Source organism: Pecten maximus, chromosome 15 (genome assembly GCF_902652985.1).
Source record: "Pecten maximus chromosome 15, xPecMax1.1, whole genome shotgun sequence".
In the NCBI taxonomy this organism is placed as follows: Eukaryota; Metazoa; Mollusca; class Bivalvia; order Pectinida; family Pectinidae; genus Pecten; species Pecten maximus.
The window spans coordinates 19864160-19890083 of NC_047029.1; the positions used below are offsets into that span (position 1 = coordinate 19864160).

Below are 25924 nucleotides of genomic sequence, written 5' to 3' on the forward strand. Positions count from 1 at the left end.
CAGAATCCTGGTCAATATGGCGCCAAATTGAACACAGGCATATTGTGACGTCACTCACAATAGAAAAAAGACGTCACAATATGAAGTTGAGTAAGTTGCATTCTGTAAAAATTATTTGAAAGTTTTGTAAAAGTAACTCCCTTTTATGGACATTGACGCTGACTATGAGAACGACGAACACTTTCTTTGTTGAAAGGGAAAAACCAGAGGCACAATTGTAAGTACATCTTTCACTACTGGGTAATGTCTCGTGCGCCCGGGCACGTGTAGATGCGCGACCTTTCCAAAATATATCTTATCATTAATTCTGGTATTTTGAATGATTTCCTCAATCCCTAACGTTTTATGTCTCCTCTTTTTCAATTATATCATTCACATGTTAGTAGATCACCGCAGATTTCATTCTAATTTTGAAAAAAAAAATGATTACATGAAGTATCGCTGTACTTTACAGTACCATTTTTCTCCACTAGGCTCCGCCCAAGAGTACTATATTCCCGAGGCGCCATTTTGAAAGAGGTTATCCTCTGGCCTGTATCAAAATGGCAGGTTTTTCGAATCAAAGTCTAGCGGAGAGTAGAACATTACGGGTTGTGTTACAGTTAGCTGGACTTCTGTGGTCTGTGTTCGAATCCCGAACATGTCTATCAGGGACGGATATATATAGAGAATACATGGTCAGTGTCTTAAAATATAAGCTGTATTTTGGCGAGGGTAAAGAAAGACAAAAGTGGGGAGCCTTGACGAGCCTTGGCGAGCCACTTTTGTCTTTCTGTCCCGAGCCAAAAATACAGCTTATATTTTAAAACTCTATTTATCCTGCAACAGCAGAGACATATGTTTATATGTCTCTGGCAACAGTCATAAAAAAAAATAATCATTTTGAAGTGAAACGGTATCAATAATAATCCAAATATGTTCGCCTTTTAATTACTTGGAAGTAGGCTAATCGGATCGAAGCACGTGCTATTTTAGATTCCTAAATACAACTGTTTTCCGTCACTGCCGTATACAGCAAAAATAGGATGCGGTGGCAGTTACGGAATAAAATGGCGACTTATTTCACAAAGGCGCAAAGGCGCACGCTACATCTGTCTAAGTTCATGTATCAATAGGTTGTGTGTGTTTTTTTCGGGTTTTTTTTTTTATTATTATTATTATTTTTTGTTTTGTTTGTTTTTTTGTTTTTGTTTTTGTTTTTTTTCTCAAAATATACCATATGTACAGTGTAGGTATCAGCCTCCAGACATGGACAGTAATCGGTCCCCTCGTCCTACTGCTGGCCACACTCAAGAGTTCGCTGTTTGAGGACGATGCTCGGAATCTACAGGATTACCGGGTGATGGTATGTATCCATATCGGTTTCCTAGTTTAATATTTAGTTTATATTTCTTCCGCTACGCTATTAAAACTACACTCAAAACACAAGGGTTCTCATCTCTGTGTATCGAAATATTTTCTCGTTCTCGATAACAAAGGATTAGTCACTTAATTAATACGAAAGTAGGAAAAAAATTAAACGAAAAATTTATAAATGTTGTTAGTTATTACTTACCATTTCGATCTGTAGCAAAAAAAATCAAGACGCCGGTCTTGATATTCAAGGGACTATTATCCGCGAAATGCACAAAATGACACCTAAAGGGGTCTTGTGTCATAACAGCTAAAATATTGATATTAATAGTATTAAATTAAACTGACGTCGTCTATTATGCAAAATACATGCGGGATCAGGTAGCGTCACATAAATTTAAAATGTTTTAACATGTTTTTGCTCATTAACCTGTTGAAGATGATAATGTATGTTACAGGGATACGCTGTCGAGTTCGGACTCATTGTGACGCTGTGCTACACACTTTACAAGATTTCACAAGGTTAGTCAGAGTTCGTCTCAAGGTCAGACAACGAATGACCCGACCTCAGTCATCCTTTTCAATTTAGAGTCCGCTCCGAAGTCAGTCAAGGTTTGTACCGAGATCAGTCAGAGTTTGTACCGAGGTCAGTCAGAGTTTGTACCGAGGTCAGTCAAAGTTTGTACCGAGGTCAGTCAAGGTTTGTACCGAGGTATGTCAGAGTTTGTACCGAGGTCAGTCAGACTTTGTACCGAGGTCAGTTAAAGTTTGTACCGAGATCAGTTAGAGTTTGTACCGAGGTCAGTTAGAGTTTGTACCGAGGTCTGTCAGAGTTTGTACCGAGGTCAGTCAGAGTTTGTACCGAGGTCAGTCAGAGTTTGTACCGAGGTCAGTTAAAGTTTGTACCGAGGTCAGTCAGAGTTTGTACCGAGGTCTGTCAGAGTTTGTACCGAGGTCAGTTAGAGTTTGTACCGAGGTCAGTCAGAGTTTGTACCGAGGTCAGTCAGAGTTTGTACCGAGGTCAGTCTGAGTTTGTACCGAGGTCAGTTAAAGTTTGTATCGAGGTCAGTCAGACTATGTACACATGTAGATATGTGTAAGTACATAGATGTTGTGTGAAGATGTTACAGTGTACAAAGTCCTCTGTTTAACATGTACATGTATCACTGTATTGAATAAAAACATATAAGTTACAAAAAAAAAAAGATTATATACCGAGGTCAGTCAGAGCTTGACCAAGGTCAGTGTCAACTACAACGACTGAACAGGGAAATCATTGTCATGGTAAACCCATCCTGCCTGTACAACAGCATTTCTATTGAAAATCTATGATATATAGTGTACTTTCATAGTGTCTCTTTTCAGTTGCAAGACGATCGGCGTTCGATTCCCGACCGTTTGAGTTATTTCAGTACCGGGACGTTCTATCATAAATTATGGCTTAGTAAATACTCAAATATTACTCAGTCACGTTTAAATACAAAGTTCGTTACCAACAAATAGTAAAACATTTTCCAAAATGGGACAAAGGTACTTAAGAAACGCATTTATTAGGAATCTTTTCAATTATTAACAAACATTCCCTTCGATGTATAAAACTATTTCTCGTATCACAAGACTGGATGGTTTTCATAAGGACACTGAACAAATGATAACGCTTTTCGGATTCCTGAAATTAATGACGTCATTTGATGGTTTGTTTTTTTGGAGGACGACCTCCCCAGTGTTAGAGATCCGTGTGTGAGGTGAATACGTGTGTTTTGGAAGGACGAGGTATATTCATGATTGTCTCCTTACGATAGCGCGGCCGACTTTACTGATAATGTCAGCCTGCTGAGTCGCCGAGACGCCTTCAAATAGTACCAATCAACCAGATGTCAAAGTTTCTTACCATTTCAGGACGATACATAGGAAGGTGCTCGCCCCGGGGATATTTGAGAATGTGTATTTTAGACCTGATTTGATTTAATTTTTAAGCGACAAACGAGTCGCCATATTGTCCCTTAAGAAATTTTAATGACCCTCTTTAGTCTCAAATGGGTCACCACAAGAGCGGATTTTAACCAATCAAATGCAACGATTCTATCCGAGGTGTGATAATGTCATGTATGGAATTTGTCATGTATAATATGACACGATAACGCAGAACAGTTTTTAAGATATTGGATTGAACGTTTTCGTTTATTTTCTCAAGAAATAATAATATGCTTGATGTGATAAATCGAATCTCACAGTTTTGTTAATATTTTAATTTTGATACAGTTTTTATAAATACAAGTATCTTACCAGTATTTTTTCTGTTTCGGCTGTGACATGAAAAACTAAAACAAAGTGATTATCATATTGGCCTATTCTAAGAAATCACTTACTCTTCCCGTTGGTTGTAGTGTGGTACCTGCGGAAGTACAAACTAACGACCATACCAACACCGGAAGTACTAATTGAGGAAGAGTCTCCGCTGACAGATGATTGTGGTGTTGAACCGGAAGTGAAAACTGCGGTCGCATGCCAAACTGATACGCGAAACTACTCGGAGGAGTTGGATATTATAAAGAAACGACACAGTAAAGAAATTCGAACTATCAATAGAGAGATCCGAATGATGCGCAGACGATACTCGGAAAAAGGTAGAGAAGTTCTATATGGGTGTGTCTAATGCATCTCCTGCGAATCATATGTAGAGCTATTCTCCTTATGTATTTTGCCTTGTTAATTTTCAAGAATGTTCACATTTGAGCCTCAGAATTATTTGTGTAATCAGAAATTACAATCATTACAAGACGTTTCGAAAAGTTAGGAATGGTTGTGTAGCTTCATTCTAAAAATATGTAGATGAAAGGACTCGTGCTATTTTGTATTATACAGTGGCGTAGGAAGCGGGGGGGGCAGGGGGGGCAATTGCCCCCCCACTTTTTTCAGTGGGGGGGCAAACATATCTTTTTGCCCCCCCCACTTTTTGACATCCAAAATCTAAAAAAGGGGAAAAAACACGAATTTATATATTCATTTCGATAAATATCTGTATATTTTCGAACCGATAATGTTTTCTTGAAGGCAACGATAAAAACTGTATCTTGTACATCCGGAACATTCCGACTTTTATACTAGTATATCAATCCTCAGACCAATCGGAACCCCTCGTCATTTTCCTACGTTCGCAGACGGAGGCGAGGTGTTCCGATTGATCCTCAGACCTGTGTGTCGGTCGTCTGCAATAGCCTGGTAAGTCAATATTTATATCTTAATACGAAATTTTGCTTAACTTCATCACATAGATTCAATAAGTTGATGATAATTTGTGAAGTTAATTGAGTTCATAATGAGAACAAGACAGAAACACAACATGAATAGGAATGCGCGGTTTTAACGTGAATAGAGTGATACTAATTACCGACAGGTACGAGGAAATACAAAAAAAAATTCAGCTCGCGCCTACGGCGCTCGCTTTATCACTAAATTACTGCCCCCCTTTCGATTGCAGATCCACAGGGGGGCTTCGCCACCCTGGGACCCGCTGGGCGGCCCCCAGACCTCTCGCAAAAAGGAAAAAAAAAATCGGCTCGCGCCTACGGCGCTCGCATGATCACTTAATTACTGGACCCCCCTTTCGAAAACTCCTGGATCCGCACCTGATCCCGAATTATTAGAATGTGCTATATTCATTTTTCGCGGAGGGCTAAGACCCCATTGAACCCCCTATCAGGGCGCTGCCCTGGACCCGCTGGGCGGCCCCTCAGACCCCTCGTAAAAAAAAAAAAAAAAAAGGCAAAAAAAATCGGCTCGCGCCGACGGCGCTCGCATTATTACTAAATTACTGGTCCACCCGCCCTTTCGAAAATCCTGGCCGGGCCTGGTGATTCATGTTTTGCCATAAATAATATATCCTGATTTGCGTTAATAACTTAATTTGTACTACATAAATTATCAAAATTATCATGGGATGTTGAAATGATAATTATTGCCTAATTTTGCGGAGATGGCATACGATTTGTTTAGTGCGTAAAATTTAAGGTTAAAAAAAATTTTGCCCCCCCACTTTTTCACGACTTCCTACGCCACTGTTATATGTATCTAAAGTTGTCAAAAATATTCATGGTTAGGAGCTAATGTGTTTGTATATGATAATTACTTTCGTTCATGCACTTCTTTATTCTGAATTGTATATCAGTTAAATGGTCCAACGTATATGAGTTATTCCGTTGACAGGTTTGTGATTTCCGTCATAATAGATACTATAATTATAGTATAGTATCTGTTATAACACTTTAGACCCTCCGCACCACTGACGAGACTTAAAATGGCGAAATAGCTCTATGATGCTGTTTAATTAATTTGGTTCTACTGTATCTAACTTAAAATTTGTTTTGAAGGGTGCTGTCTAAATACTCTCGTTTAAGCAGACATTGGATTATTACACATTCTCTATATGGCTAACTTGCGCAATCAACAAGAGTCTGACTGAACGAGACTACTGTTTATTTCATTTTGACTCCACTGTATCCAACTCTCAACAAGAGCCTGACTGAACGAGACTACTGTTTATTTCATTTTGACTCCACTGTATCCAACTCTCAGTTTATATTGCAAGGTGCCAAAACAATTTTGCATCTTTTGTGAAATTATTTAGATAATTTCGATTACAATTTGAACCAGCTTCCAGGAGATACCGAATAAAACTCTCATGAACATGCCATGTTCTCTTTCAAGTATCAAAGGCCCGGGACCTGGTGAAAGAAACTGATGCACGTCTGTCTAATCTCCAGCTCAAGGTTCCCCAGCTCCTTAAGGAGAAGTCCTCCCTGGTGGACGAAAAGGAGGCGATTGATAAACAACTCCAGGAAGAACGAGAGCGTCATCAGGAACTCAGGTCAAGATTCAATAAACTCCACAACCAGATAGGTAATCCTCTCGTGACTGGCCGGAACTACACCAACTATCATTAAATCTGGACATATTTACTGAACGAGCTGGAATATAACTGCCAATAAAGGTTGGGACGAACACACGTTCAACTAACTGCTAGCCATGATAGTGGATGATTTATTAAGACCACACAATATTGAAACGAGATGAAGGACAAGTAATATACAAGTTTGGATTTACTTTAAGATATTTTAATCATGCCGTTTGGTTTCGGTAATGAACAACTTTGGTCGATAAGTAAATAAATATAACAATGCATTGGTATATAATTCAAATGAAATAAACAAATTGCTGTGATCAATATTGTGAACCATTATCTGTATACAGCATGATTAGCAAGTACGAATATCTACAAAATCTGTTGAATTTCTTAAAATTTAAGATACAGCACGTGCCATTTTCTGTAATATCATCCTATATATGCAATTAAAACTGTATGATATAAGATATACAAAAAATATCACACAAATATAGCCTCTTTTTTCTTCTACACATTTTCTCTGTTACACACCAATAATACTGTCGAGACGTCCTGATATTAGTTACACCGAGATCAATCTAGACTTTGATTAATTTAAACAGTTCCTTTTCGTGTTACACAATCATTTCTAATGCCAATGCCCTTGCAATTGTCAACATGAAAGTTTCGCCGATAAATTCTACATCATTTAAGGTACATCAACCATTCCCGGGAGGTTCTGAGCTGTAAATGTATATCACATCCTTTAAGACTATATTCCCTTCTGTAATTGTTCTGCGTTTTCTTTGGCGTCGTTCGAAAATACATCGCTATATCAGGGTTATCGACCCTGCCATTTTGATTGGATAATGCTATGCCATTTGGTTATACCTTCCCAAAATTCCTGGAGTCTGAAAAAATTTGCAGTATAATATAATCAGGTTCCGAGCCCTGGATAAATCCAATCAACCTGTTAATATATGTACAAAACCATTTCCGGGAGGTTCCGAGTTATCACAATGAATGTACCACATAACCACTCCCGGAAGGTTCCGAGTTATCACAATGAATGTACCATATAACCACTCCCGGGAGGTTCCGAACAATCACAATGAATGTACAACATATAACAATTCCTGTGAGGTTCCGAGTTATCACAATGAAGTTACCGTAGTTCATGTCCGAATCCAAGCAATCAGAGCTCTCCTTCATACAGTAAACCTGCAATAGTTTGTAAGGACGCATGTCAAAGCCATAAGAACAAAAAATCAACAAAGGCAAAGATATAAAAAGCTTATTTCAAACTTATTCTTCATTTAAGCATTGATGTCATTTTTTTTTTAGTTGCATCGGGGTATGAAACAAATTTTGTTTGCAAACTGTATGAATCCGCATAGCGGATTCTTACAGAAGTTTGCAAACAAAATTTGTTTCATACCCCGATGAAACTAAAAAAAAATTGACATCAACGCTTTTAATTAATTTTTGAAAATGATTTTCTAATTTAAAACATGTTTTATGTACAATTTTTCTGGTTTTAAATGGGATTCTTTTTCTCAAATAAATACGCAACGTCAATTGTCGTATTGTGACGTCACATTTTTCGCGCCATTCTCGGAATTTCTTCCATAAAAGAATGAAAAGAATTTTTCGACCAATCAAATTTGAGTATTTACCATGAAAACAAAGAAAAATTAATTATATCATTGTAATTAATCTTTAAACGCTTGTTAGATTGTATAAATTGACAATGTAAATGCAATCTGGGTGACAGATAAATAAAATGGCGCCTGTTGGGGAAATATGAATATTTATCTGTCACCCAGATTGCATTTATATTGACATTAAATATAGTCTAACAAGCGTTTAATTGTTATATTAAGATTTACTTAAATGTGTTCTTTATTTTCATCCATTTCATTGTTCTTATGTTCATTTGAAAGAATATCATTTTTAAATCAATTTACTTTCTGTGATTGAATTGCAACCAATCTAACACATGTACACTTACAAAGCCTTGTCGTGAAGATGATCAACATAGCGCCAAAATGATATCATGGTAACGCAATTGTTCTCAATCATTGTCCCCGCTGCGTTTGATTCGTTTGTAGCGCAAAGTGAAACATTTCCATGGTGTTTATCAAAATGACGTCACAATCCCGCCATGTGATCTTGACTGCATCTATACGCTAATTGGTGCAACCCAGTTTAACACTGAGGCAAAAGGTGATTGGAGTGCCAAATGTTAATATTGGTTAATGAAAATTAAGGACTTTTATTAATTGTAAATATATTTAAAACCGATGACGTTGAATGTAAAGAAATCTATTTTACCATTTACCATTGTAAATCAGTATGAAACTTAGTTTTTGGACGTTCTATTTCTAATTCCTCATAGTTAGCCTTACCTGCAATACAGGCGGTCATGAAGCATGCTACGTTGCCGGCGATCATGGCCCTAACGACAACCAATGACAGGTCACTCTTCCGAGACGGTGCCATGGCGCCAAGAGCGCCCAGCATGATACCAATGGATGAGATGTTGGAGAAACCACACAGAGCGTACGTTGATATTACGACAGTTCTCTCCTGTATGTTATTAAGTAACGAGTCAACCACATGCACGTGATTTGGAAAAATAGTTAACTTTCTAACCGCCTTTAAGTTCCTAATCATAGCCGTTACTGTTTTGATATCCAATATTGAAAATAACAGTAAAAAATATTGAATAATTTGTTCTACTCATCGATATTTTGACATTTCTTTTTTACCTATTTAGAATTTTTACCCTTAGCATAACCGACGAATCCTTAAAAGACGGAACAGAGGTATGAGGCAGTTTAATTGATATTGACCCTAGTGTATCTAACTTTTAATTTATTTTGAAATAAGCTAATTTACAATTCCTAGCTATATAAATAAGTAATTAATTTTGAAATAAGTGACAGAGTACATAAAATCTTCAGAAGAACTTTTATATACAATATAAAATAATGACGTCATAGTAGGTTCTCAAGTTGTTAAAACCCATGAACCAAAGCTTCAAAATGAAATAACCCTTTACAGTCCTACGCAATACTACATGGAGATTCTACAAGCATAGTACAACGAAGAATAAGTTCCAATAAAAGAAAGTTTATATACTTACAGAGAGAACTCCGCCAATTAGTGTTATGTTTAGATCATCATAAACGATGTCACCATTAACGTACCGCCAGGTGGCATTAAACACACCGGAAGTGTCGTTTGTACTGTTATGAGCCAGGCCCTCGTACCAACTGAGATTCTGAGCATTCTTGATATATGTGGAAAGTGCGGTGTAGGCCACGAACTCGTTAATAAACGTTTTAATTCCCTACCAGTTCTGCCACTTTCCGACAGTCGATGGTGTCCACACCCATCAGGAAAGCAAGCGGCCAAAAGACGTAGGAGCATATGAACTGGATAAAATCAATACATAGAGGGCAATAAAATAAATGTCAATCCATAGAAAGGAAACTATGTATCATTTTAAGATAACATACTTGCTATCCTCCTTTCTAACAACATTTAAGGTTTTTTTATGTCAATTATTTACTTTGATATCATTGCGGTAAACAGCTGTGTTGAATTCCCAATTTTGTTTTGTGTTCACATTCGATTTCCTATTCTACGATTGAATACAATGTAGGATGATATTCAATGCACAAACAAATCCTGTGATATCAGTACATATTTTTTACTCTGTTTATCAAAAGCAACTTATATATAAACCATTTCTTCTGGAAAACAGAAACAAAGATAAACAAAAAAACAAAACAGATGTGAAAACAAATTACACGCAAAATATTAAGACGAAGAAACAAGTCCATATAAAAAAATGAATATAAAATATCGCTGTAAAACCCTCCAACAGATATAGCCTTATATTTTGTGTTCGCATGTACCTGAAATGTAAGCTCGTCGTCCGGCTTTTCCATCCCCACTCGAGTCCCGAACCATTTAAGCGTAGCATTTACAAATTCCAAAAGTGAGACAAATGCGATCAGGTTCACAGCGACGTTTGCAACAAGTTTGATGGATTGTGATGCCCCCGAGGAGGCAGCTTCAATGATATTCCGCTCCGGTCTACAGTAAAGGTAAACAAGCATTACAATTTGCATTTTGCCCTGTTTATTCAATTAATTTCATTATAAAATCTTAAAACAGACTTTATACAAGCAAAATACCATGTATACTTACGCTTTAAAATGTTTACATGTACGTATGTAAATTAAGTGTAATATGAACTGTACGCATTCCATCATTTATGAACTTCAAATACGATATTTTGTTGTATTTCATCAATTTTGTATGTCCTCAATACTATATTTTTAAATTTCTACAAGAAAATAATGATTCAACTATTTTGTAGTGCCTGATATTTTATGCACGATCATAAAGACAAAATTAGTGTCTTACCCTTTTGACATTTTGTATACGTCACTAGGTGTGATTTTAGTCTGTTCCGTCTCGGGATAGAAGAGCTTGGACATGGCCAGTGCCGCTGGGGCCGACATGACGGAGGCAGACAGTAAGTGATTGGCTGGTATCTAGGATTACCATTGAAATATAAATTTAAGTATTCATCAATATTTAATCACTAGGGTAAATTCATCTGATTTTTATTCCCTTTTGTTAAGTTTTTAATCAAAATAATGCTTCTAATTTTAGTTTTAAAGTAAATTAAAAACGATGCGGAAATAACTGTATATGCATTGAGACAGACATGCGCACTAACACCGTAAAGAATGTAGGCTGCCATGACACTTCCTGCAATAGTTGCAAATCCTCCCGTGCATACAGCGTGTAGCTCAGACTTCGTCAACCTGGACAGGAAAGGTCGAATCAGTAATGGCGCCTCACTCTGAAGAGTAAAACGGTTACAGATATCAGCTTCTCAAAACACTAAAAATGGCTACAAAGAGCATGATTTACTAGTAAGCAGCGATAGCATTTTGATTTAGATGGGCTTGTTGATGCTTGCATAGTTATGCTGAGAATTTATCTATGACAGAAATAATTTGGTGTTAGGAGCGTGAAAATTGTTAGCTCTAATACGCATGTCTCTTTCATTTTATCGATTTCAAACCTTAGCCAACACTGTCCAACAGTCGTGTTTGAACATAAGGATCTCTCTGATTTCATCAATCACAATTTGCTGGCAAATATATTCCCCAATGGTACGACGTACGAATGGTGACAGCAGGTATTTAATGTGTGTAAATAATGCTAGCGAGCCAATCAACGCAGACAGACTTATTATATCCACGTGCAATTCCAAAAATATGGCTGGTACGACTTTAAAAAATTACCCATTAAAGGAAAACGATAAAACGGACTCTATTTACACCAGACTTTGTTGAATCCGGACAAATAGTTTATTCCCAAAAAATCCTTTTTTTTTAAACTTAGTTATTAACCTCTAAATAATCTGTTTTTATATTTTTTTTTCAAAAATCAAATCAGATATTCCATTCTCTGGAATGGTTTATTAATTTCCCTTTTATTTGTGTTTTTGTTGTGGTTTTTTTTGTGTGGGGGGGTGGAGGGGGGTTATGCATATAAAGAATTCGATATTTGATGTTTGTATTTAACATTGTATATTGCTTGTACGTTAAATGACGAACTCAATTTCCCCATTGCCAATTCTGCCTTTGAACCAAACAGAATACGAAGGGCTCACTATGATATGTTGACATGATACGAAAGTGAGAGTAAGATCTTTTTTACTATACTTGAAGTCCCTAGTATTGGGTTCTAAATTTATACATACATTCACAGAAGACGTAGCCACTTCATTACCTGACCGAGGAAGATGTTCCCTGCAGCGTTCAAGGATTCAGTTGGAGAGGTTCCGAGTGCATATGCCAGAAAACGTGCTATGTTTCGAATGATGTATTGCATGACCCCGAGGTAATACAGAACATAAACAGACGTACTAAAGAAAACGATGACTGGTAAAACCTGTGGAAAAAATCCGGATTACATTGTAATTTTTTATTCAGATTGTATAACCACAATGAATGAATAGACTGTTTACCAATCAAATGATTTGGAATGACAATTTGTTTAAGATTTATACCACACCGAAAATCGATATACGCTGTCAATTCTGATAAGAGAAGAAAATAATCTAATAATTGTATGTTTCGTTATTAGACGTCTTTAGTATATCTTCCATGATACAGTTTGAGTTTTCCCTCAAGTTTGTAAAACTTTACTTGAAACCACCCCATGCATGGCTCATTGAATATGAAAAAGCAATGTGAAATGTCTTGTTCTTACTCACAATAATTTGGACAAAATATATATTTATTCGTTCACCACATGAATTATTTGCAAAACAGTTAAAACTCTATGACATATGACATAATTATTGTGTTCTCAACATTAAACTTTAAATTTATTCCTTCCTCGTGAATATGAAACTCACCGCGAAAGCGAAGAAGTGATCGGTGTAATTTGCCCCGAAGACAAATTCTGCTCCTTTGTCAGAGTACTTTATGAACTCCTGGAACCTGTTTCCTATCCATTCAAACATATCATATCCACCCTGTGACCTCAGAATGATAAGGGCAAAGAGGAACTGAAGCATGAGACCCCAAAACACCGGTCGCCATTTTACCTAAATAAAAAAACAGCTACTACAGTATTAAAATCAAAAATACACACCGCCGCACTGTTTAAATCTCAGCTAAGGTCATGAATTTATATTAATCAAGCTTTGAGCTGACACTAGCTTTAACTAAATCAAAATAGATGTTGTCATTAACAGGCACAGCTGATCAAAATTGTTCGCAAGAATTGTGACATTTCTCAGCGTACAACCATCATGTATATTCTTTGTTAAAGCCATTCACTTATATAAGAGGGATTCACTTTACCATGTTATTCTCTTATTTGACCAAACGTTGCTTTTAATCAAATCCCGTAAAATTTCGAAACACTCGACGGGAAATAAGAACCTGTAAGATATATCACAAGCAGATGCGATTCAGTCTAGGCTAAGTCTGTGGTTATAACACATTACAGAAACAACGGAGAATGGATTTTAACAAACTCGCCTGCGAAATGGAATCAATTTTCTGGTAATATCAATCAATTCGAAATACCAATGTTTTTGTGTATCATGTTTATTTCGTTCGATATTGACAGAAAAAAAATCTTATTATGTGACAGCAATGTTTTTGATAATGATGGCATGCCATATTTAATCAATTTTATATTAAAAAACAACTTGATATTTAAGATACTAAGGGAGTTTACTCTTCGATACCTACCTTAGCTGGGTTGACGGAGGTGATATAGAAAAGCAGAATGAGAGCCGCAAGACCCCCAGCAGATATCAAATTACGGGGGGTTTTCAGTGCTATCTCGACAATGACGTAAACTAGGACAAAAATGGAAAGTCCAATTGCTAGGACAACGTTGATGCTGAAATAAAGTGTAAACAATGATGAAGTACCGCCCAATACACAACCGCGATGTAACAATCGAGCTGCAAACGGACGTAGGTGTTTCCCTTACCCATGTTTCTTGCTTTAGCTCTATTAGCCATCTTAATCACTCCTCATTTTACTCCTTATTTACGTCATGCAAAAAGAACTGATTCTGTCAGAGTTTATACTTCCTAATTCTACAACATTAACTGACATGTGTCTGTTTTAAAAATCATACCTAGAAACAATATAGTAACATATCAATATAAACATGCAATTATACAAATAGAAAAGACATACTGGAAGGTATTCTTAGAAAGCTATCTTCTAAATATGATAAGATATGATAAAATAAACAATGCTTACTTTTTTGAAATCTTTGCCCCTAATTTCGTGTTGAAGAGCTGATGCCAAAATATGGAGATTTTATTTCCATAGATCCCCAGCAGACGATTAACAGATAATCCCGCTACCACAAGGATGGTGACGACCAGCAGCCGTACCGATCCCTCGTCACCAAATCTAAAGTACATCGCGTAGGCGAAATAAGCCAGGTAGAGCAGCACCAATATGGTGTAGAAGACTCGATGTATGCCTGTATTATGGCTCGTGCTGAAGTCATGCAGAGATTTCTGAATGGACTCCACGAAACGTGAATATCCTGTCGCTTCTTCATCTTCGCTTTCATTGGGATCATCCTTAAGATCTTCACGTTTTTCATCTTGGAATGTGTCGACGTCCTAATACGAAGGAGAGTAAGGTGAAAAGATACATATACATGGTGTTTCAAAATATCGGATACATTCTAAATTATCTTTTCCCACTCAAAACTTGTCACCTTAAGATGCTGTATACACCGTATGATAGGTAATGGTGTAAAGTGTTGTTTAACAGAAAGTTCGGAAATATGACGGCCTCTATGATTCCATTTAAGACACATAAAGCAGATATTCTTTAAGACTGAGATGTCTAATAAACATCTGGAAGAAGCAATAAACTGTTATGTATCGGCTGAATTTACCTATAGAAGTGGTCAGATTTATGCGTAAAAAAGTATCCACATATGCCTAGAATGTCAATTATGACAGATTAAGCGCATTGTAAAGAGGTATCAACAAAGTGGATCAGTTGCCGATGGAAGGCACGCAAACAATTGAAGGCCTAAATGTGCTCGTTTAGTAAAAGGAAACTCCTCCAGACGTTTTAAAGGACACATACAGTGACAGTACCAGTATATCTAGTGTTTACAGGAAACTTAAATTTAATCTGAACTTGACTCACTATCGCATTTCAATTATGCAGCACCTGAAAGACACTGATATTCATTCTAGGTTGGCATTTGCGAAGTGGATGATATAGAGCAGCCGCAGAATACTGTTTGGTTTTTAGATGAGGCTTATTTGTACCTACATTATCAGTTGAACAACCACAGTTCTATACAGAGAAACCCCTACATAGTGTTAAAGTAGCCGTTTGGGCGGCTCTTAATTGAACTGGAATTGTTGGCCCATTTTTCTACGAGGACACAAATGACAACGCCATTACAGTTAATTATGATCGTTACCTCCAGCTTCTTAGAAGAAAATTCTTACCGGCCTTGCGAAAAAAATCTCATAACATGAGGATCAGTGTGGTTTCAACAGATTGGTGCAATACCACATACAGCAAGAAATGTTCTTGAGTGGTTGGAGTCATTTTTTGGAAGGAAGATTTCTCGTTGAAGACCCATACAGAGTGGCCGCCACATTCACCTTACCTCAACCCTTTAGACTTTTTTCTGTTGGGTTATCTTATGGATAGAGTGTGCAATCCAACTCCTGAGAACACTGTATACCAGACCTCAAGCAGGCTAACCGAAGAGATATCCGTGCTATTTCTACTCAAACATGTGCATAAGTAATTAAGAGTTTTAGACGTAGAATTGATCTTGTCGCTGACCAAACTGGACGTCATTTGGAGCATTCGGTATAAAAAGGGTACCTTTTAGTAACCAACAGTTAAATGTTTAATACCCTATTCAGTATAGTCATTTAAATATGAGAATAACATTCAGAAACGTGCTTTCATATGTTATACATATCATTTTCGTATGATTAAAATAAAATGGGTTTTTGGGATTTGGATAGTATCAAATATTTTGAAAGAAATGAGTTGTTTGAATTTAGAAAGTATCAGATATATTGAAACACAATATGAAATTTTGAATTATAAATTATACATATAGATTAGTAGGAATCAAATAGACATTCAGAGAGATACAAAGATACGCAAACAAATAAACAAAAGAGAAAGACATTGTTGAAAGCAAGGGTTGATTAAATGAAACATGGTTAACTTCATATAATCAATTTGTTTGCTTGTAACGGAATCCCTACTCTCATTCTTATGCTGAATCTGTTTGATGTTTAATCTAAAAGAAAGAATATGATAAATATTCAGAAATTATCAAGAATTATTCTAAAACATGTTCTTCAGGTTGGTGATGTACAATATGATAGAAGTTATATAACACAAGCCAATATAATATTTAAGAGTGTGACGTTTCGATGACTACACTGTCACCTTCATCAGACCAATGGCAACTTCTGGCATATCATTATTAAGAATAAATTGAGAACGGTACGCACATCATTGTATAAAGGTGGTTTTCGATATGCCAACAAAGGTTTTACATATAATTCTAGAAAACAACTTTGAAGTTTCGTCATGAACGTAACCCTAAACCCTACAACTGAATATCAGTCTCACGTGTTGATATTTATAGAGAGTATATACAATCCATTTCGTTGGAATAAAAATGGACTTGTTGTACATACCTCACACAAGTGAATGGAACAAACTGATATGAGAGCAAATGAATATTAGAATTGCAACATACACCTTTTAAAACTGATCAGAAAATATTAGGAGAAAGTACAGAAATTCAGAAGGGAAGTCGAGAAGATAAAATAGTAAAATACTGTACTTAAGGGTTAAACAGTCATGATATGGTATCTATGATCGATTTGAATGCTAGAGCTATGCTGACAAACGTCCAAGTACGCCACCCATATTTACATTTGCAGAGTCTCTTTTTAAGACATATGTAAATAAAATTCATGGTTAAAAGTCCACGCCTTGCCGACAGCTCTAGCATTTGGGTTCAATAACTGGAACGGCCTGTAGTTTAGATTAGTAAAAAGTGATGCATATACATGTAATATAACATGCTAGGTTTTTTTCATTATTTATCATCAATAAAATCATATCATATATTATTTTGTTTATTGAAGAATATGATGGTAAATTACAGAAGTTACTACAACATGTCGATTTTTATACAATATGCCAGGAACGCAGTCCGGATGATCGAGGTTGTCCTAAACGTTTATAACGGGTGTGAAACAATGGAGCATGTCACTATCTTAGATTTCCCATTCGCTTGAGTTGTCTGCAAAGCGATAGATAGAGAATCTACCTAAGAGAATATCTTTTTTAATTATTATTTTGTGTGTGTTTTGATATAAAATTCATACGAAATTTCGATAATTCAAACACTTACTGACTGTGTTGCACGCAAATAAAAAATATATTCATACTCATGGCATGATGTCACGATCTGGGTGTCGGTTATGCTCCCGACTACAAATTTATCTACTGTAGTTATTTTAGATCGTGGCTTTGCCACCCAAATTTAAATATCAGACTTTACACACGAATTGTATGAGTGAATAAAAGAGTAATAGCAGATTGGTCTATTTTTAGATTGCTAATATTGATGCTATTGCAAGGCAATAACAAAATATGAAATTGTGAAGTACAGTTAACATGTAGAAGATCATATCAATAACAAAAACATCCAGTTATCGTGTAGATGTAATGTAAACAAGATAGAGCACCGACATTAAACGATCATTCTAAGTCATTATCGAAAAAATTAGAACAAAAGGCATTCGAATGGAGACCCTTGAAAAAGAATCAGACTAGGTGTTCGGGAGGATAAGCATCTTCTGAGTCATCAACGACACACGCCATGCAACTATAGGTACAATCTAAGGTTGCAAATATATTTTGTTTTAAATTTGTTTGTTAAATATTACATTCTGTTGAATAAGAAACACCAGTTCCTCCCTAGAATAAACAGAAACTTGCCCTCTTCACGATGTACCATATAATTAGTTGTTAGTTCGTGATTTCATTTTCGTTTTTTGGCCTATTTTGATAAGTACTTATACGACAAATTAGTAATAGTCCAAATGTCTGTTGATTGTAATGAAATTAATAACATCTGTTTTTTTAACGTTAACCGGAATTGCTTTTTTACATGTAGTTCTTATTTCTTTAATATTTTATCAAACGGCTTTAATTAGGTACTGTCGGGGACAGCTGTTTGATGTGTACCATGAACTCTACATGTATACCACATACGTGTTAGTACTGAATTAGGTCATCATTATGTATGGCCACGATCCAATGTCATACCTATCATAAAGTATATGTCATACCTTGATACATATACAGGTACCATAAACCTTTAGGTGACTAAATCTAGGGGGTATTGTATTCATGATAAAGCTATAAGTGACCATCACCCACAGTCGGTCAAAGCTGCATCATAATGGATCATGTTGTTATCACCATAAATGTGTAAACTCGTAAGAAAAAAAAATGCGCTAAGTTTTGTAGTCGTAATGGCTATTATAACATAATTCATTGCAAAATCAGCTACATTTTGTATATTAACCAATAATTATCACTCTTGTTGGTCTGGATAGAAGCGCGCGAGGGGTCTTACTGTGGTACCCGGGGAATCCCCACATCGTCGGGCACGTGTCCCGTGTACGTTTTCATGTCTGTTTGGGGATTCGAACCCCGGCTACCTTGGTAAAAGGTAAGTGTGTTACCACTGTACAACCCGGCTACTCTTTCTGTCGTTCGGTAGCTTACTACTAGTTCGTAAAGGTTGTCCATGTGTTATCAGGCTGTATTCACCAGCGATATCACATGATATGTTTCGGTCTTCACTATAGCGACAAATCTACCTGGTGTAAAACTGGATCTTCACAATCAATAACATGTTGTTGTTTTTTGTGTATTTTTTTAACTTTCCTGCCACATTTCATACAAACAATTCTTCTGTCGCCCCGTTGTTAGGTACTGCAGGTACACATGATGATATAATATTTTGATAACAGAACAAAAAAAATATCTTGATAACAAAAAAATAAAAACGTACCCAGATAAAAGGTTGTAAATTATACCTCGTTCCTGTGCGTCACCCCGTATTCAGTGAAGCTCCTGTTGTCGGTTCCACTTTCAGATTTATTCGTCCAGGTTTCGATATGGCGGGTTATTCCACCGTACGTCCGCTTTTTAACTGTATATAACGGTCGGTCTATGGAATCATTCTTGTCATCTTGTTCTGTTAGATAAAGTAGGTCCTCGTTGTCGGGTTTAACCGACACCATTGCTAAATACAGTACATTCCTTCAGGGAGATGTATGATTTAACATATGTTATAGGTATATGATGTGTTATGATAACGTAAAATTCTGACATACATTTCATACAACTCTGTATCAGTGACATGGGTCAATGTATTTATCTTACATAGCGTGGATTGTTGGTATGACGATGTATAAGTTTAGGTCAACTCTGTTTATGAATATCCGGAAAATGTAGAAAGATAAAAAAAAAAAATAGACGCATTTACTAGAATTTCTCATTTTTCTTAGTATAAACTTAAAATATGTCACCACATTGTTTAATTATTGTCATTGGAGAAATGTTAGATTGATAAATGGTCTTTTGTTATAAAACTGCATTATGTATTAATTATACAATTTAACTTGTGAAGTTGCCTCAATATACATATAACAACAGAAACATAGAATGAAAAAGTATGTATGTAGGTGTATGTAGACAATAATTTGTAAAAGTAGAGATGGACTAGACTTAAATTCCTCTTTGTTTGAGAATATTACAACTGTAGTTTAAAAGATAATTTATTAATCTTGTTTGATGAAGTTTCCATATTGCATACTCAAGGATATGTAAATTTTGTCAATGTTGAAATTTTCCAGGAAAAAAAATCATCGCATATTCGTGGAGAAAACATTCCATATTTGTATCCATGTGCCTATCTGCTAAAGAACAATGATTGGATAAAAGCCACGAAAATGTGTTATGGACCTTTTATTTGTTTAGATCTTGTCTGTATTATTTTTTTGCTTCTCGACTATAATATTTTGTGCAGAGGCAGGGTATCGATGCATGTGTAAACACTGATAGAGTCACAACTAGATCTTCCTTTGGCCAGCAAGGCCTTCATTTCGAAACTCATAAATAAAATATACCATATACATTCATGTAATACAGGTATAGACATGCGCAGAAAGCGTTACTCTTCAAATTGATATATACCTTTCGACCATGGGATCACATTGACAGCCATAATCTAACTTGCAATCCGGTAAAATAGTTTCGATAATCTCGATGTATTTAGCGTGGCTTGGCCAAGATCTCATTTCTAACGGAAATAACACAATTCCGAGTCATGTATTACTGTAGAACAGTATTAAAACCAACAAGCTTTCATATACTATACATCGTATTGTCATTATTAATCATTTGGGCACACAATCAAAATTAAAATTAATCCTTCAGTTCTTCGCATCAACGCAAACGCAGATATTTTTTAGTGATGAGTTTCGAAATAAAGGCAATGCATTAAGGTATCATTTCATATAACTAAACAGTTCTCACCTTTATCGTATTTACAATTCAAAGTTTTAACCTAAACAAATCAGGTAAATTCCAGGAAAGGCGATTTCCTTGACAACCCTTCGAAATTAAAGGTGATATTGGCATTTTGGGATGCAAATTCTGATTAAAGTTAATAGAGAAACATTCATTTGAAAATTGGCGGTACTCGACCGCCCCAGCAACTTGTGTCTTCCCTCGTCACAGGTTAACAGCCTGAAGGTACACAGATATATCAAGTTTTAACGATACGATAGTGACGTGGCCCTGTGCTCCGAATACTGTCGCCAGCAAAAAAGACAATTTTAAATATATGAAAACCAAATAAATTTTTTTTTATCTTTCCACTTACCTTTGCTGAGAATTTATACCCCAAACACACAAAAAATAAAACTCGAACGCTTGTCTCGTGTCCGTAAACTGATAAAGATATTTAGTGTAAACATACTGACAAACGTGAAATACACACATTTCTCAGCTCCTCAGCTCATTAATAAACCTCAGAATGGATATCTAACATCACCGTAATCAGTGATAGCATACCTACGAAATCCAGGAAAGGACCGATAATCAAATCGGACAGTGATTAGTCCAATATTCCGCTGTGACGTTCGACTTCGCGGTGTCATCTTTGAATAATTTTTGGCATCAAAACAATTGTTTTATTATCAAAACACACAAACACAATTATTGTCAAACTAGTATTTAATTTTTAATTGTTCGCAAAGGCTTTAGTAATTTACCTCGTGCTCTACTGTATAGAATTTAAAATATCACCAACTAAACAAACTAAAAAGGTAAATTGCTCCCTAAATAGTACCTCACTGTCACAAATTTCTTAGATCTTCATCCCTCGAAACATTTTGTTGTTAATTTCTCCGCCAACTGTCACAGCCGTCGTGTATCAGTAGTCGACAACTGTCACAGACGTCGTGTATCAGTAGTCGACAACTGTCAGGAACATCGTGTATCAGTAGTCGACAACTGTCACAGACGTCGTGTATCAGTAGTCGACAACTGTCACAGACGTCGTGTATCAGTAGTCGACAACTGTCACAGACGTCGTGTATCAGTAGTCGACAACTGCCAGGGACGTCATGTATCAGTAGTCGACAACTGTCACAGACATCGTGTATCAGTAGTCGACAACTGTCACAGACATCGTGTATCAGTAGTCGACAACTGTCACGGACATCGTGTATCGGTAGTCGACAACTGTCACGGACGTCGTGTATCAGTAGTGTACAACTGTCACAGACGTCGTGTATCAGAAGTCGACAACTGTCACAGACGTCGTGTATCAGTAGTCGACAACTGTCACAGACGTCGTGTATCAGTAGTCGACAACTGTCACAGACGTCGTGTATCAGTAGTCGACAACTGTCACAGACATCGTGTATCAGAAGTCGACAATTGTCACTGACGTCGTGTATCAGTAGTGTACAACTGTCACAGACATCGTGTATCAGTAGTCGACAACTGTCACAGACGTCGTGTATCAGTAGTCGAAAACTGTCACAGACATCGTGTATCAGTAGTCGACAACTGTCACAGACGTCGTGTATATGTAGTCGTAAACTATCATCAACTAGCATCGTGCATTTTTATCTATTTCAACAATCACATGTACATTGGGCCTTTTAATGACTGTCGTCTCTTGTCGCTGCCCAAATAATCTGGTAACCTAGATATATAAATTTCCCTTCTTCCTCCTCTTCCCTCGCCTTCTTTCCTTTCTTTTACACTTAAAATATCAACTTTTAATGTATACTAGTGCTTGTTCAAAACTGAGCCATCACTTGTTGTAATGTTGGGAGGGGGCCTGTTAGGTTACGAGAACTTGTGCCCAATCCCTTTGATGTATAGCATGCATGTATAGAAAGTATATATCGACAAGGCTGTTATCAGAAATGTGATATCACATTGGTCGGGTTATATGTCCCTTATATCTTACAGGTTACTATCCCAACAATCTTTGATTGTGTACCTTATTGTTTTGTTACAGAGTTTCATAGGGGTAATACATTTAAGCAATTACTTCCGTTTGTGGTTCTTTGTGTCCTAATTTCAAGGTAAATTGAGATTATAATCATCATAATAACAAGTAGTAATAATGTATCACAATTGCTGTACCTCATTAATGTAAAATTATTTTTAAAAATACCTGTTCATTTATAATTGATAGTTAAAAATGCATCGTATTCACTTTGTAACTTGGTTATCTACAACATATCCACTTTGTACCGTGGCTATCTACAACATATCAAGTTTGTAACTTGGTTATCTACAACAGATCCACTTTGTACCGTGGCTATCTACAACAGATCCTCTTTGTATCGTGGTTATTTACAACAGATCCAATTTTTTAACGTGGTTACAACAGATCCCCCTTGTTATTTCGTTATCTACAACCATTTTTTAACTTGGTTATCTAGAACAGATCCACATTTTAGCGTGGTTATCTTCACAATAGTCAATTTAGAAAACAACAGGAATAAACATTTCAGTTGTTGCCATTGGTTTTTCAGTTTAGGTTATTTTAAGACTTGCAAGATTTACCAGAACAATACGAATGTTTGATATAGCTAGCTGTTAACATTATACTTGACTTTCCCTTAGCAAACGCGTCTGTTTGAATGCAAACACTATGTTGAATGTACTTTTACCACGTCCTCAGTAAACATTCGTTGGAAAACATAACCTTACGTTTGATTCAAGGGGCGAGCGTTGAACCTCCTGAAAACAATACTCGAGAATATCTAGCCGGAACAAATTTCCGTTCAAGGGTAAATACACAGCGTCAGGTTTTGAAATGTGTGAAGAAAGTAAAATAATATCTTGATGAAATAGCTACGGGGCTGAAGAAGAATATATATTCATTTTGTATTTTATCTTTTATGTTCACTGTTTTTTTAGTATGGAATATATTTATCAATATGACTTTAATTAAGATCCATATTTGTTATTTTAATACTATCTTGACTGGGTCGTCTAATGCTCCATTTGTTTATTTTCAATACAACTTTGTTTAAATACTTTATGCATTGTATTTGTTATGCATTTAATGTATTTATACAATTTTCAGTAACGTAAGTAATGTACCAACCTTATCTGGTACGAATGTTTGGTTATCGAATGCGCCATTCGACCCGCTATTATTGCCGCCATTTTCAATCACGTGGTCATTGACGTCACCGTCCTTGATTTTGATATTTGTGAGTTGGACCTCCATTATCCTGTAAAATAAGCCAATTAAAGTATGCATACTAATATTTGTTTTAATATAATTGTACATTTCATTATATTTTTAAGTGCTGATTTTTTCGTAACATATACTGCAGTCACATTTGTAGAATTTTGAGTTTGAAGAGCGTCTATGCTTTTGTATATACAATGTACAATGTACATGAATTAAGTCTTGTTATTCCATCTTGAATTGAGGCTAATAAACCTGTTTGTTCTGAACATAACATAGCCAAGTAAAATGTGGGTTTTTTCGTGCTTTCTATGTTAACCATTGAGTTTAACTATCCTATTTATCGTCTCCACTGAAAACTGTAGTCTATGTGAGGTTAGACTTTGTTATAATCAATTAAGGTAGTTTTACTTTATTTTTTCAGTGGTCTAAAAAATATCAAATGGGTAAGATGTCATAATATTTTTGTGAGTATTTAAATTACTATGAAAATCAATTTTATTTTACCATATGAAAGTTAGATTCGAAATAAACAATTTTCAAATACATGTAAGTAACAAACAATGAAAGGGAACCTTAACTAGTTTAGATTTTTTTTTTTTTAAATTTCAAAAGTGTTTCTCTATTGTCCGAGATGCGTGTCACAATAACATATATATTAACTCCAACATCAAAGACTAAAACTACAGGACGGAGTCGTGACTATGAATATTATCCATCAACAAGTAATTAGATTATGTAAAATATTGAGTTTTCAATTACAGAATGAACGATGTGTGTGACTTGGTTATTCATGTGACACAGTTGTGTCTATAGCATCAATTGTTTGATACTGCCAATCTACGGCAACAAGATCAGGTGGTGCTGTAGTACGTCATGTCTCATTAGAAAGGAAACAATTTAATGTTGATATTAATACTATTTGAAATGTTTAAATTTTGGAATAAATGCAAATCAACATACGGAACTACATACGTAATAATCTAATATGTTTAGGATGACTTAATACATTAACAGAGGCCGAAGGCCGCAGTTCGCAAGAATTATCAATCGTGTGCAAATTCCTTATTTTTTTATGGAGCGATATTCGTGAAGCAAGGGTCATGAATAGTTAAGTATACAGTAGATAAGATAGCGAATTAGAGTTGATGTCAAATGAAATAGTCACTAGTAATAATAAACTATAACAGTACATTTAATAAAAATGAAACATATAATCTATATAAATTGTAGAGCGCGTAACAACTGAACTCTGTACAAAATAAGCGCACATATTCATTAGCAAATGAAAACACTTAATACAAAGCAAATAAAATAGCTTTTTGTGTAGAAAGTTATATACATTTTAGCATACTTCATTAAGTAAATCGTTTGATAATACTAGGATAAAACAAGGAAAATGATTCATTAAAAAACCTCGATTTTTTTTCCAATATTTTTCAGTTATGATTGTAATGATGACTCTCTCGTCACTTTTAGCCTTGAGCGTATTAAGTAAAAAAAAAGCTTCAACTCGATTTTATTCAAACAAAACGAGGTGCAAATATAAAGGAGAAGAAAATCCAATTGCAAATTTATAATTTGACTACGTGACAATCAAGCGTCGTTTTATGTATACCTTGGTGAAAATAATCAATATTGTTGGCCAAAGTGTTCAGATAAAACCTTATTTCAATGTAATTTATACAATAATATCACAAACTCTTTGCAATAAATTCATTCGGTTCTTTCTATCTGCAACACATCAACTTTTTTATATATTTTTTTCTTTTTTTTTCTTTTATAGCTAAGATAATGTGATTTTCAATTCAACTGGCAACAAAATTTGATTTTTTTGCCTCACGTTATGGCAATGAATTTTTGGCAACATCACGTTTAGGTTATTTTAGTACGATTATTTTAAAAACTTTGAAACTATGACTAATTTATAAATGTACTTACCTGCAAGTGGTATATTCATATCACACCTTGTCCGGGTAAACCTCTATTAACGCACAGCACTGGTCGTATAGGGCACATGCGTCAACTGTACCTGGTGTTTATCTTAGAATGTATTGGCCCTTCCCAAGTCGTTACCTCGGTGCATTTCAACGACGTAATTTCGGGATATGATCTCTATCAATTATTTTTAATGAATCATATCATTGTAAAAATATTAACTTAAAAAACTCAAAAAACATAAAATAGGAAAAGGTATTTATATAGTAGGAAAATGTATTTATATTGTAAGGAACGGTATTTATATTGTAAGGAAAGGTATCTATATTGTTAGGAAAGGTATTTATGAAATGT

At 35.6% G+C, this 25924-nt stretch overlaps 2 protein-coding genes across 2 annotated transcripts; one reads left to right on the forward strand and one right to left on the reverse strand.

Moving 5' to 3' along the window:
- Positions 1-61: 61 nt before the first annotated feature.
- Positions 62-6569, forward strand: LOC117344320. The gene is made up of 5 exons (XM_033907042.1): positions 62-217; positions 1228-1345; positions 1812-1875; positions 3741-3980; positions 6061-6569. The coding sequence occupies exons 1-5, from the start codon at positions 165-167 to the stop codon at positions 6294-6296; spliced, it is 711 nt and encodes a 236-aa protein (XP_033762933.1). The 5' UTR covers positions 62-164; the 3' UTR covers positions 6297-6569.
- A 715-nt stretch (positions 6570-7284) lies between these two features.
- LOC117344319 (solute carrier family 28 member 3-like) lies at positions 7285-23648 on the reverse strand. The gene is given in 12 exon segments (XM_033907041.1): positions 7285-7456; positions 8644-8824; positions 9384-9590; positions 9592-9675; positions 10162-10342; positions 10676-10806; positions 10995-11120; positions 12059-12220; positions 12690-12881; positions 13537-13690; positions 14062-14435; positions 23543-23648. Coding segments are annotated over 11 exon segments (1611 nt in total). The 5' UTR covers positions 14229-14435; positions 23543-23648; the 3' UTR covers positions 7285-7430.
- Positions 23649-25924: the final 2276 nt, after the last annotated feature.

Excerpts from the sequence above, each read along its gene's own strand:
- LOC117344320 (XM_033907042.1), top strand. The coding sequence starts at position 165 with ATGAGAACGACGAACACTTTCTTTGTTGAAAGGGAAAAACCAGAGGCA. Across the intron at positions 218-1,227 it reads GAAAAACCAGAGGCACAATT|TGTAGGTATCAGCCTCCAGA; the intron begins GTAAGTACATCT and ends CCATATGTACAG. Across the intron at positions 1,876-3,740 it reads ACTTTACAAGATTTCACAAG|TGTGGTACCTGCGGAAGTAC; the intron begins GTTAGTCAGAGT and ends CGTTGGTTGTAG.